Source organism: Ailuropoda melanoleuca, chromosome 7 (assembly GCF_002007445.2).
Source record: "Ailuropoda melanoleuca isolate Jingjing chromosome 7, ASM200744v2, whole genome shotgun sequence".
NCBI lineage: Eukaryota > Metazoa > Chordata > Mammalia > Carnivora > Ursidae > Ailuropoda > Ailuropoda melanoleuca.
The window spans coordinates 111,229,903-111,243,768 of record NC_048224.1 but is presented as its reverse complement, the minus strand read 5'-3'; the positions used below and the strand labels follow the sequence as shown (position 1 = coordinate 111,243,768).

General features: G+C 37.5%; 1 protein-coding gene across 13 annotated transcripts in view; it reads left to right on the top strand.

Moving 5' to 3' along the window:
• MYCBP2 (MYC binding protein 2) overlaps positions 1-13,866 on the top strand; it is a 257,559-nt gene that overhangs the window by 85,528 nt on the left and 158,165 nt on the right. For all 13 annotated transcript variants that reach the window (XM_034665322.1, XM_034665323.1, XM_034665327.1 and 10 more), the window contains 2 exons: positions 157-238; positions 8,312-8,429. In XM_034665322.1, coding sequence (XP_034521213.1) covers positions 157-238; positions 8,312-8,429 — 200 coding nt within the window. The remainder of the gene's footprint in view (positions 1-156; positions 239-8,311; positions 8,430-13,866) is intronic.

The window sequence follows — 13,866 nt, the reverse complement described above, 5'->3', positions numbered from 1 at the left end:
ATATGTATACCACATATTCTTTATCCATTGATGTCAATTACCCATTTTAATGGTTCTGTAAATTTTTAGTAGTGAATATTATACTGCTTTCAGTATTGTTATGACAGAAATATAAAATGTATATAATTTTTAAAAAGCTGTGTATTTTGGTTTCAGTGGTTTTAATGGAAAATGGAGATGTCTATACATTTGGATATGGGCAGCATGGGCAGCTAGGACATGGAGATGTCAATTCCAGGTACTCTGACTTTTTGTTTGAAGATACTGTTTTGTTTTACTTTTTCTTTTCCTTATCTTTTCTTTTTTCTTTCTAAATATATATTTCTACACTTGAAATCATATTCATATCACTGTTTTGTAAAATGTGGCCCATAAATTTTTGGTGGATCTTGATTTTGTGGTTGGGTGCTTTTGTGGGGATAGATGATTTTTGTGGTTTCAGAAGAAAAGTTGATTTACATTTATACATTTAAAATATGAGTGACTATGATTATCACAAAATCCTATAGTCTTAATAATTACTATTTTTTTAAAGACTGTTCAGTGAAAAGAGACAGTGAATATCCCCAAATTGCACTTTTAAAAATCAGCAATAGATTCATTCATATTCCTTGATATTGTCTGTTTTGAAATTTTGGCCTACTGTTAACATGAAGTCATGGAACCATTTGAATAATTTTCAAATGAAACATGTGGTCTCTCAGAGAAAACTGTTTGACTTATCCAGAATAGTGAAGAACTGGTTGTGGTGGAGACTACCAGACATTGCCTTAAACTCATTCTTCCCTCTTCATTTGGTGGTAGAGTTTAAGTTGATGACATGACCAAGCAGCTAAAACTTCATTTTCCTGCCTCCGTTGCTGCAGCATATGGCCGTGTGAATTAGGGTGATTTGTGCTTTGGAACCATGGTGTTAAAGGGGAGGGGAGTACTCTTCCATCTCCTCTCCTTCCTTCCCACCTTGCTGCCTGGAGTCCATGTGTGGTGGCAGGAACTGGAGAAGTTGATACAGTGATTATAACTTGGAAACCATAGAGACTGACAGAGCTACAAGATAGAAATAGTCTGAGTCCTTGATACCGTAGAACTGCCACATTAGCTTCTTACAAGTGGACCGTTAGCTGAGAGAAAAATAAACTTCTGTCTTGTTTAAGTCCCTGTTACTTTGGCTTTCCTTATAAAACAGCTGAACCCATATCCTGCTTAATATAGTAGTGAGAGCGCTTTTGACCAAAAGTATAGAAAACCCATCTTTATTAGTTCAGGACTTGAAGAAGTTGCTAAGACAGGATGTGATGTGCAAAAGTGTTCATTGGGAGGAAGCTCCTGTGGAAGATAAAAGGGGAAAGAGAAATAAGCAGGGAAAACTGTCAGACACAATGCAGGTCTGACCCCTGTGAGAGGAAAGAAGGAAAAAGGATAGAGTAGGAAGTGTCTAGAGTGAAGTGCAGTTTTGAGAGAGTTTCAGGCAGGCAATGGGATGTCCTCAAGCTGAGGTTGCCTTTGGAGGAGCCCCAAGTTGGGCTGGAGGGTCCAGCATTACACCTTCCCCATGCTCAGACATAGGCTGGCAGCATCCTAGGGGAAGAATGGCCTCATGGATCCAAAGGGACAGCATCTAAGGCTGTCAGTCAGTCAGCTATAATCCCTGAGGTAGGTTGTCAGAGATCTGAGTGATACGCATATATGGCTGCCTCACCATTGAAACCAGTCTTATTTTACATACATATCTGGAGATATGTATGGCAGCTTCAGGCCAGACTTTGCCATAAGAACCTTCTTTCTTTTGTCAGTCTCTACTCTGCCTCATTCTCCCTTGTAGTCATAAGATACCTGCCAGAATCAACTGGACATATATGGTTTCTCTTTTACATACAATGAATTACTCTAATCATTAAATAAAATCCAGGCTTTTCACTTTGTTCTGAAACCACCCCATTACTCTGGCAGGGATGCAGTTATTACCATTTAGATGGTAAAGACCAGTGATTCTTAATCCTGGCTGCACATTGGAATTACCTAGGGAACTTCAGAAATCCTATGCCTGGATTCTACCTCTAGAATTTCCAAGAAGTGTATGTTGGCAAGTGGGGGTGGGGTTGAGGTGGGTGGAGGCAGCAAGAGCAGTGCTGGATAGGATCAAGAGTTTTTTCCTAAAAGCTGTCCAGACTCTAGTGTGCATCAGAATTAAGAACCACTCACTGTCTGTCCCTTGAAGGCGGGGTCAGATCCATTTGCAGGGCACACAAAATGGGTATGAAATGGAATGTCCTTCGTTACTTTGATGAATGTTGTTGCTAATGAGAAGAGATGATTAAGGAACCATTGAGTTTAATTTCTCACTAAAAACATAAGTGTAACATACATTTGGTATTCTTGTCAAGAGATTTGTAAAGCTATCACAATCTTTTTCCTTTTATTTAAGTGTTTTATTTTAATTCTAGTTAGTTAACAAAAACTATCACAATCTTAATGACTAATACTGTGCTTGGAAAGAGAGCAAAAGGACTTTGGCAGAATTAGTTTATCAAATATCACTGGATATGACATTTGAATATTGGACGTTGGACATGATAAAATATCAGTGGCTTGCAGGGTTGAGCAGTTACTGTCACAGGTGATAGAAGGCAAAGATATTTTGCTTTATATATAGTTGAATGATATCCATGATATGCAGAGACTGAGTCAGGGTTGTAATTTGTATGGGGAAGAATTTGGCAACTTTTCTGTTTTTCACTGAGTCTCATGACACAGAAGAGGGTTTATCCTCATTTTCATTATCATCATCATCATTGTTGCTGTTATTTATTATTTTGTAGTCATGGTATGAGCTGAGAAAAGTACATTGTGGTTAGACATGATGGACCATCAGTCGTGCGCAGCAAGAGGGCACTTCTTCAGAGATCATAATTTGTGCTTAGATGCCATTCCACAGAAAATAATTGCCAAATAACTATATTTCATGGTCTCTCCTGAGTAGGAGGGAAATAGTGAAAATCACAATTATAATCAAGTCACAGCCCTGAGGTAACTGTGCAGTATGAAAAATGAACAGCATAAGCACAAGATTCTGCTACACTACATTGAGGTGTAATGGCTGGCTGTTGAAAGAGAAGTGCTCTTGGCAGCTTTTAAAATAAAGAGGTTACCTAAAAACATTGTCTCATAGACCTGACTGTATCAGTGAGCACCATCCCTTAATTTGCAGTGACTTGCTCAGGTGATGCTATCATAGCAATATGTTGAGTATTTTGAATAGCTGGAATTTATCATCTTCACAAAAATATAATAGATATAAAAAGATATCAGGGTTTCTTAAGAAGATTAAACTCTGGAGGGGTTTGTCTTAACTGTTCAAAGTTGTTCTTTTCCCACAGGTACATTTTCATTCCTGGTTCCTTTGACTGAGTTGTAACTGGAAGTTTGTAGCATGTGGTGTGGGGAGAGCTAAACTGGGTAACCCAGTGAAATAATGCTTACACACTATGCCTGGTGTGCTAAACAGAAATTAGCCAAACCCGTTTCTGTTGTAACCAGTCTAGTTACCCTGTTTGTCTTGACCCATGTAGGACTTGGAAGGCAGGACGCAAGATCTGTGGTATTAACTCAGAAACGAATTGGTCACATATGTGGGGGAACAGCCCCAGAAAGGACAGAGCCCCTATAGCATACATGTTAACTACCACAAAGAAAACATTTAATAGATACTTAGTTAAAATAAAGTGTATGGTTGGGGGTATTTTTAAAAGTTTCTATCAATCAAGTGCTTTTAACTGGAATTTGTTGTATAGTACACATTAATAATGTGTGGTTAATGGAAGGTCAGTATTGTAGTGTGCATGGTGGCAAAGATTAAGAAAATGTTATTGATAGCCTCCTTACTTAATGTGTTGTCTTGCCCAAATGACTGAGTACATTCTCTAGTTTGGGTCCTGATTTTATCACTTGGTGCCCATATGACCTTGGGCCAAGTTACTTAACTTTGTCTCCGTTTCTTCCTCTATTAAATTGGAATAAGTATATTTCCCTCAGAAAGTTCTTGTGAGAATTCAGGGAGATCATGCCTGTCATTTACTTAGCACAGGGCCTAGACCACAGTAAGTGCTCAGTGATGTTAGCTGCTGCTTTTTATTTTTTATTTTTTTTAAAAGATTTTATTTATTTATTCGATAGAGATAGAGACAGCCAGTGAGAGAGGGAACACAAGCAGGGGGAGTGGGAGAGGAAGAAGCAGGCTCATAGCGGAAGAGCCTGATGTGGGGCTCGATCCCACAACGCCAGGATCACGCCCTGAGCCGAAGGCAGATGCTTAACCGCTGTGTCACCCAGGCGCCCCAAGCTGCTGCTTTTTAAAGTGAATATCAGAAAGCTTGTGAGGGCTTTTATACATTCACTCAGGACATGAGTCTACAACCCTCTTTTTGGTTCATTTTGTTTAGTATGCTTCTAAATGTCTGAGTGCCACTTTTTTTGTTTGTTTGTTTTGTACCATTTTCCGTGAACCTTAACCTGGATGTTGGCAAAGAGATTATATGGTTTAGATGCTTTTATTTTCTGTTTTCCAGTAGAATTTTGATCATTCTTCTAATGTTTTTGAGTTTCTTCTTTTTCTTGCTAGACTGTCTTCATTCTGCATTAACATTACCCAATCATTGTATCTGGAACCATTTAGACAAGGTTGAAATCTTTGCTTCGTCTTTTACCAACTACATAACTGCAATTTACTAGGCCTTACTTTAAATATCCTATAGGATTGTTGAAGAATTAATGCAGTGTATGTAAAATGCCTACTGTGCACACATGCATGCAAACATCCGCATGTAGTTTTTCTTTTCTGTTCTTCCTGTTTATTCAGAATAATTTAATGAATAGGTTCACTAATATTATGGAAAGAGTTCAAAGACTATATTAGAAGGTCCGCCACCCGCTCTTGGGAAAATGCTTTAAGTTCTTCATATCTACCCATAGAGTTATTTCAATGATGAGTGATATATTTTATGTAAAAGTGCTTTGCAAACTACAGACAGGTTAACTATTATAAGAACATTCCCTTTATTCTTTGCTACTGGACATTTAGAGAGCATTAGTTCACCATATAGCCCTTAGGGCAATTGATTTTTTGGCAAAACTCCCTGTAGCTCAGAGTTGAAAACCATTTACCTTTCACTTACTATTCTTGGTCATATTACTCCATCCACAAGTTAAAAAACTACTGCTCTTTTGAGGAGAGGCCATTCTGCTCTACTCCCCTTTTATTACCTACCGTTCAGTCAGTTGTCTTTCATTCATCAAAAATTTAGTATCTGTTTCACAGTGTTTTCTGACTGTGAGTCTTGTCACACTTGTGAGTGACTTTTGAATCCTTGTCAGTGGTCCCATACAGTATACTTATCTTGACACCTTCTATGTAGTAAACTTGACTTCCACATTCATGGTAGTCATTCCCAGGACCCATCTTTGATCCAGCACAGCTCCAACTCTGAATTCTTAAGTTTAAACACCTCTTATTCTGATGCTAATTTCTTCTTCTCTTACTTAGCTTTATTTTTTTTTCTTGGCCTTTGACTTCATTTGACTTTATCAGTACTTCATTCCCCACTGCCCTCTACATTTTTACTCTTTTCTACCTTTTTTACTTTATTTTCTCCCCAAGTTAGAGATTGTTATTTGTTCTCTTCACCTTTACTCTTACCAGTAACCTCAGTTTTCTTTCCCTCTTGGTCTTGATGCTAGGGCATGGCAAACTTCCAGCATGGATCAATCTATCCATGTTTTCCGTGTCTAACTTAGGCTTCTGGAAAAAAGTAAAGCCTTGTATGTATGCAGATTGTAACTGGACTTCCACATTCAACCAGGTCTTCCACACCATTGTTCTACTTTGTGGTTTTGAACTATTTGGTTTAATACCTCTTGAGAATTTGATGAAAGATGGGATCTCTCTTCAGAACAGTAGATATAAGAATATACACATACAGGTTGGCTTACAAATTTAGGAGGTTCAAGGATCTCCTGAAGCTCACTCATAGACTTCATAGAAGTCCTTTGAATCTTAGTTAAAAACTCCTGGTCTACATATTTATTTGTTCCATTCACCACCATCCCTCTTCTGTAATCTTCAAAACCTCTGCTTACCCATTTCTTTCTTCCCCTCAACACATGACTTCTGTTTACATCACAGCAAAAATAAAAACCATTGGGTGGGAAATTCTTTAGCCCACCAACTCTACAAACCTGTCTGCATCCATACTACTTCTTTACTCCTTCTTCATGTTTCTTTGAAAGCGAGGGACCTGTTCTCACCGTGCTATGAAGCCTGCCTAACTTTTCCTTAGGGATATAGCTGTTTCTTTTCTCCTCTCTAAACTGTTTCTCTAGCCGTTTTATCTCCACTCATGCCTTTAAACTTCCACAAATCTCTATTGTCTTAAAAGGAGGAAAGCCTCATTGAGCTTCATTTTCCCTTTAGCTGTTGGTTCTCCTTTCTTTTTCTTTTTTGTGCGGAGAGTCTTGAAGTGGTTTTGCGTAGTCTCTGACCCCACTGTTAACTGCTCATCTGCTACTGTTGTGCCTATTTTCCACCAAAGAGATCTTTTTCTTGCTAAATCGAGTGGTCACTTGTATGTGTATCTAGAGTATTTAGCGTGTACATTATTTCCCCCTTCTTGAAACCTTCTCTTCCAGTGACTGTCTTCATACCGCATTTTCCCAGAGTTCATTCTTCCTCTTTGTTATGTCCGGGATTGCTGTGAACTCTTCCTCTGTCTGTACCTGAAGTGTTAGAAGAAACTCATAATAAAAATTAAGATCTCTTCTTTGCTCTAATTGTCTTGCTAGCTAGATCTCATTTATTTTCATGGCTTAAGTGAACGTTACCACCATCTGCCTTGTTGCTTAAACAAAATACCTTCCTGCCCTGTATCAGTCACCTGCCAAGTCCAGTCAGTTCTGTTCCTTACAGCTATCAAATTCATTCATTTCTTTGAATTCATACTGTTTTTCATTCGGGCCGTCATCATAACTCCCCAGATTATTTCGAAATTTTCATAACTAGGTTTCTGGGTGCTATTTGTTGCAGCCTGAATAACCATTAGAAAATATATTTAATGTAATTTTTAAAAATTTTAAATTATCATGGGACACCTGGGTGGATCAGTCGTTTAAGGATCTGACTCTTGATTTCGGTTCAGGTCATGATCTCAGGGTCATGGGATCAAGCCCTGTGTCAGGCTCCACACTGAGCATGGAGCCTGTTTAAGATTCTCTCTCTCCTGACCCCTCTGCCTCTCCTGCCTGCTTGTACTCTCTCTCTCCCCCTAAATAAAAAAATGAAATTAAATTAAAAAAAATTTGAAGTATCATAATTGTCTCTAGAACAGAGCTCTCCTATGATGTGTTGACCGTTTCTGCAGTGATTATTCTAAATACAGATAATGATTACTCGAAGTGGTTAATAAATGCTTAATAAAGTCATATAAAGATGGATACAATGGATATAAGGATGCCACTTATTGTAATAGTTACCATTTATTCAGTGTTAACTGTGTGCTGGACACTGATCCAAGCACTTGACTTATGTGAGCTTCTTTATTGTTTATAGGAACCCTACAGGGTAGGTACTGTTTATTATTATCCTCTATGTTAGAGAAGAGAAAACTAAAATACAAGAAGGATGAGTACCTTGTTCACAGTCTTGGTCACAGTGCTGGTGTGTGGTGGAGCCAGGCTTTACACCCAGGCAGTCTAGCTCTGGAGAGTTTGAGTGTCCAGCCACTGCTTTAGTGCCTCTCGTCATACTGTATTCTGATTTCATTAACCACTATGTTAAAATCTAAAATTATAGCTCAGTTAAAAAGGGTAGAAAAAAAAGGATATAAAATTGATTGTTTTGTATAGCTCCTGGATTGGATTCCTGTTAAAGCAGCATATGATTTTTATTTCATCCAACAAGTATTTATAGAGATCTCTAACATGCCATTGCTATAAAAGGTAAAAACTTTTTTCCTTTTAAAACAAAGGTAGCACCGGTCTTTCAGAAAAAATAAAAATTATGTGTCCATAAGTAGGGTAGTAAATTCAGGAAATCTTTTTAATAATCTCTTTAAAGTCAGTGATAATGTCTTTTTCATCTTTGTATATCTGGCACCTAGGATGGAGGCAGGCATATAATACCTCAATAAATATTTACTAAATATACTATTAGTGCCTTTTATCTCCTCTATCCCTTATTGCAATGTTTATTTATTGCTTTTTATTCCTGTTGAGTCTTGTAAGAAATTGACTTAATTTTTTTTTTTTTTTTTTTTTAACCTAGGGGATGTCCCACTCTTGTTCAAGCTTTACCAGGCCCTAGCACACAAGTTACTGCAGGCAGCAACCACACGGCAGTACTTTTAATGGATGGACAGGTCTTCACGTTTGGAAGTTTTTCTGTAAGGAACTTTTTAAGCATTAATAGTATTGCATTGTACCATTGCCTTACAATTTGTCTGTGTTAGCTATTTTTTCTGGTTTCAGTGAAATAATTATTCAGTGTTATAATTATTGCATATGCATATTTCCTGTCTCCACATCCAGCACACACAAGACCTGAATGACGTTATTGTGAAATAATTTTCTTCTCCAGTGTAGTATTAGAATTTATTAAATTTAACAGCTGTGCTAGAATTTGACATGCTTATTCCAGGTCAGAATCCTTTAAGCATTCAGTAGAGCTAATTCTGTCATATGAAAGTTTATTTCCCAAGTAGCTTGCAAAGATTCATTTTCTTAACATATAGAAGTGTTTCTAATTTAGAACTTTTTAAAAGCTTGGTTTTCTTATTAGATTTGTTTAAAATTATAGTTTCCTTTTTTCTCTCCTCTCTCTCTCTCTCTGCTTGCCTGTTTTGCTGTCTTTTCTTTTTGCCAAAGTTTGAAAAGAGTGGAAATGCTCTGAGAATTTTGTATAGTTTGGGCATAGTAGAGATCAAGGAAAAGCCTCATAGACTGTGCTGATAAGCCGGTACCATCTCTGACATGGTGAACTATTCAGAACTCCGCGTGTCTCTGGGATGTAATTTGCAGCTAATGATTTTTTTAAAATACAAATGTGAACTTTAAGAAAAAATCTTTTATTTGGAAATGGTTTTAAACTACAGAAAGATTACAAAAAAGTAAGAATAGTACATAGAACACCTATATACTCTTGACCAGCTTCACCTGTTGGTAACATTTTGATTTGCTTTATCACTTGCTCATGTGTGCTCTTGGTCTCTCTCAAGCACTGTGCACGTGCGCACGCTCTTGTGGGCGTGTGAAACTTTTTTTTTTCTGAATCCTTTAAGAATAACTTTGCATATATTAGGATCCTTTATTCCTGAATACTTCAGTTTGTATTTTTTTGATTGATCCAGTAATTATTTTTTGGCATTTTTTTGTCTCCTCCAGTCTAAGATCAGGTATTGCCTCTGATTGTCATGTCTCCTTAGTCTCCTTTAATCTTTACCATTTCTACACCTTTTCTTTGTCTACTATGATGACATTGACATTTTTGAAGAGTATGGTACTTCAGTTTTTGTTTTGTTTCATTTTGTCTTTAATTAAAATGGTCCTCATTTTTGTTTCTCTGATATTTCCTCACTTTTAGATTCAGGTTGTGTATTCCAGGCCAAAATACTATGTAAATGATGTGTTCTCCTCAGGCATCACATCCAAAGGCACAAAATGCCTCCCTGGAAAATGTCTGATTTTTCTACTGCATAATTTGTATTTTTACTCTTGAAACTAAAAGCAGTTTATGGATTGACTCAATAAGACAGTTTTAAGGTATCAGGTTCTCATACAGTTTCCCCCTAGATTAAGATTCCCATTCTTCCCTAAACCAGTCTTTACTAGAATGATTACAGAATGATGATTTTCCAGCTCCAGCACCCCCTCACATTTACCATTTGGCCCTTTGCATTTTGTTGTAAGCAGGAGCCCTTCTTTCTCATTTCTTTTGTTTGGTGCAGAAGCATGTATTTGTATTTTCTTCATTACTGTCCATAATTATTTGGGTGCGTAGATTGTCTCAGATTTCATGGGTCAGAGTCCCTTTGAGCTGGCGCCTGTGTTCTTGTGACATGCCCCTTCATTTGGGGGCACTTCCTTACTTCCTGGCATAACAAGTTGTTTCAGGCTTCTCTGTGTCAGTCCTGGAATCAGCCGTTCTCCAAGAACATGGGTTCTTTTTAGTGGGGAATAGTTTTAGAAACCAGTTGAGCACTAGGTGTATTCACTGCAATGGGGTGTCTTTATATCCCCAGTCCACATATATACGCATATGTGCATATGTGTAGGTATTTTAGAAATCATAAACCCAAACCAGTACCTCTAATTCCAGTCCATCCCCACAGGGCTCTTTCTTACCTTGACCCATTCCATGTTTGTTTCCTTTCTTTCACAGTAAGAATTCTGGCTTCTGACAGTATGAGTACATTTATTTCTCATTCACTCAGTCCTGAAGTATGAGTAAAATAGTTTTATATTTGCTTTTCCCTCACCACTATAAAAGCAAACTCGCTGAAAGGAGTTCAGGATTTGTCTGTCACTCTCACTCCTGCCCTCTCTCACCTGTGTCCTTCCCCACAGCTGAAGGTATATAGTCAAATACTGTGTTTATAAGTTACTTGGGTTCTTTCTCCCCACCCCATTTCAGTGGAATTATGTTATTTCTTTGGAATAGTGTTGGATTCATTTGTTTCGGTTTGCCTTTTTTTATTTTAAAAAAAACTTTAGTTAATATTAATAGGTACAAATAACAGAATTCTTTGTGAAGAGCAGCAACAGACAAGGATCACCCTTCTTCCCCTTGTCCCTGAAAACTAGCCCTTTTTACAGGTCTATTTGTTTTCACCCTATCCTGGGGCAGGGGTTCATCTCTGTAAAGTGAGTAAGATCTGACGTCAGGGGTTGAGGGAGAGAGATTCCCTTTCAGCATAGAGATAACCTTGGCCTCGAACAATGAATGAGGCTCCCTAGGGGTGCCAAAGGGGGGGCAGAAAAGAGGGAGATTCAGAGGACACAGTGGTGCTCCTCTTCTCCCTGTAGTAACAGTCTTCCTAGCCATTCCTGGGAAGACACTCATTAAAATGCTGATGCCTAGCATGTCCTGTCCTCTTTGAGCTCTCAGACTTTTTTTTTTTTTTTTAAGATTTATTTATTTATTTATTTGACAGAAAGAGAGAAAGCACAAGTAGGCAGAGCAGCAGGCAGGGGGAGGGAAAAAGAAGGAGAGGGAGGGAGAAGCAGACTTCCTGCTGAGCAGAGAGCCCAGTGTGGGGCTTGATCCCAGGACTCTGGGATCATGACCTGAGCCGAAGGCAGACACTCAACCAACTGAGCCACCCAGGCGCCCCTGAGCTCTCAGACTTCTAAGGAAAGGGGCTTCTGGTCCACTGCGCTGTTTCAGTTTGCTTTTAGTTTTAGGATCCCTCCTCTCATACCTTTAGATATAATTTTATTGTTTTTGAATATGTATAACATTAACATGTTTCCAAAAGTTAAAGTGACACAAAAATATTGTACTCAGTCAAGTGTCATTTCTTCCCGTATCCCCTTTACTTCATGCTTGTAAGAAATGAACTTCATCGTTTACCAGTTTATCCTACCTGTGTGTATTGTGTAGATACAGGTGTATGTGTGTATATGCACACACATACAATTATTTCCCTTTCTTTATTTTTCAAAAGGTAGCATTTTATATATACCCTTATCACTTTACTGGATCTCCTAGAAATCATTCTGTTCGTAGAGATCTTCCCTGTTTTTTTTTTTAATCTCCATAATACCTTTGTGTGTATATCCTATAGTTTATTAAAACTATCTATAGTTTCTTATACTTTGATATACTTTCCAATATTTTGCAAGTATTTTCCAATATTTTGCAATGAAAGCAATAAATACTGTTAAGAGGTGTATCTTTGAGATAGATTTCTAAAAGTAAGATGTCTGGGTTGAAGGTTAGTGCCTATGTAGTTTTGTGGGACATTTAACAATTCCCTTTATTTTTGCATTCTCACCGGCGATGGTTGAAAATGCCTGTTTCTCCACAGCCTTGCCAACAGAATATGCTGTCATACCTTTTAATTTGTGTCAGTCTCATGGGTGAGAAATGGTCCTGCACACTTTGAAACCTTTTTCCTGTACCTGGTGCTGTGAACCTTCATTTCATATTTTGACATTAAGGGTTAGATTTTCTCTTTGATAGATGATTTTACCAGTGCTTTTTCTCAATCCTCCATACTCCACTGTTCTCTTTCGTAAGCCACCCTTTTGCACTCTCCACCCCCTCCAGCTTGCAGAGGCAGGTCGACGGTAAAGACTGTTGGAATTTGGTTTCTTCCTCTGGTTGCAGGTGACTTAAAGGTCATCAGGTCTGCTATTTCCTAAACTGCTGAAGGCTTGAGTCGTGTGTGGTTTTCTTGGCCCTGTGTGTTGGTTTTATGTTGTTTGGGGAGAATGAGAATGGTAATATTTGAAATCAGACAGCCATTTTTGTCCTCTACCTGCAGAAGTCCTAGTTGTGACCTTTTATGAATTTAACTATGATTTATGTATAACCACATTCAGAATCCCATGGGGCTGTCCAGGCATCTGTCGTATTTTTGCACGGCTTTTCTTTACATTAGTTGGTTGATAGTAAGAGAATAAATATTTATTTCAGTCGTCAGTGACAAATAGAATTATTTTTCTTCTAAAAGTGTAGTATATCCTTGTATATGATATATTTTGCTCATGTTCACATTTTTTTGCCTTTTTGTTTGTTTTGGTCAAAAAATAAGGATAGACATTGAAAGAAGCTGAGAATTAACATTGATATTTTTGGCTTCTTCTCTGTTCATGTGGTTGCCACACTTTTCCCTCCCCTGGTTCAGCCCAGGGGTTGAAGCTCTGTTGCTTTTGCAGTCACTTTGTGGCTGTATTTTCTTGCTGTGGCATTGAAGGAGTGATAGAACACACTAGAAACCTGATACTTGGGTGAGAATTAACCAGGCTATTTGCAGTGCTCTCGTGTTCTTCAGGTGTTTTACTAATGATTTCTCATTCCCAGGACTTGCACAGGACCCTAGATGCCATGAGACAGCATTTTCTACCCTCCAGAGGGCTTTTGGAAGGGGAATGCTTTGGGGGGAGGGCAAGCCCCTGAACCAGGGTGGATGTATGTTTACCTATCCACCATCAGCATTCCTTTATAGCTACTACTGGCTTAGTAATGAGAGACTTTCTATTGTTTTTTAAATTAAAACCCTTAGACAGTAGTAGTTTTTAATTGAATTAACAATTATTTACTTAAGATATCATATCTTACCATTGATTATGCTGTTTATCTTGAAACATAAATAAAATGACTTAGTAACACATGATCATGTGTAAAAAAATGTAATTTTCTAATTGTATTCACAGCTGTAGTATTCATTATTTTGGCCTTTACCCAAATATTTTCAGACTGTGTGATTTTAGTAGTGACTTTCCATCATCTTAAGTACTATCAACTTAAAATATTGAAGTGGTTTTTTTCCAAAGTGATTCTTTTAAACGAACAATTTGAAATACTGATTTTTTAGTATTACATATTAGTAACATATTGTATATTTATTATACTTTTTTATTTAAATATAGGTTAAGACAGTATTTCAGGGCAATTTCTTGGATGGAAAATATTTCAGCTTTATTGTCATTTTCTAATAGTACACCTTGTGGTTTATTAGGGGAGAGTTCCTAAGAATAATAGAAATTATTTTATTTACAAATTTTGGCCTAAATTTCATGTGAATTTCGTTAATAAAAAAAGTACTAACAATTGATAATTTCTTATAGAGCTGTTTTTGTCTCCTGTCTTCTTAACTT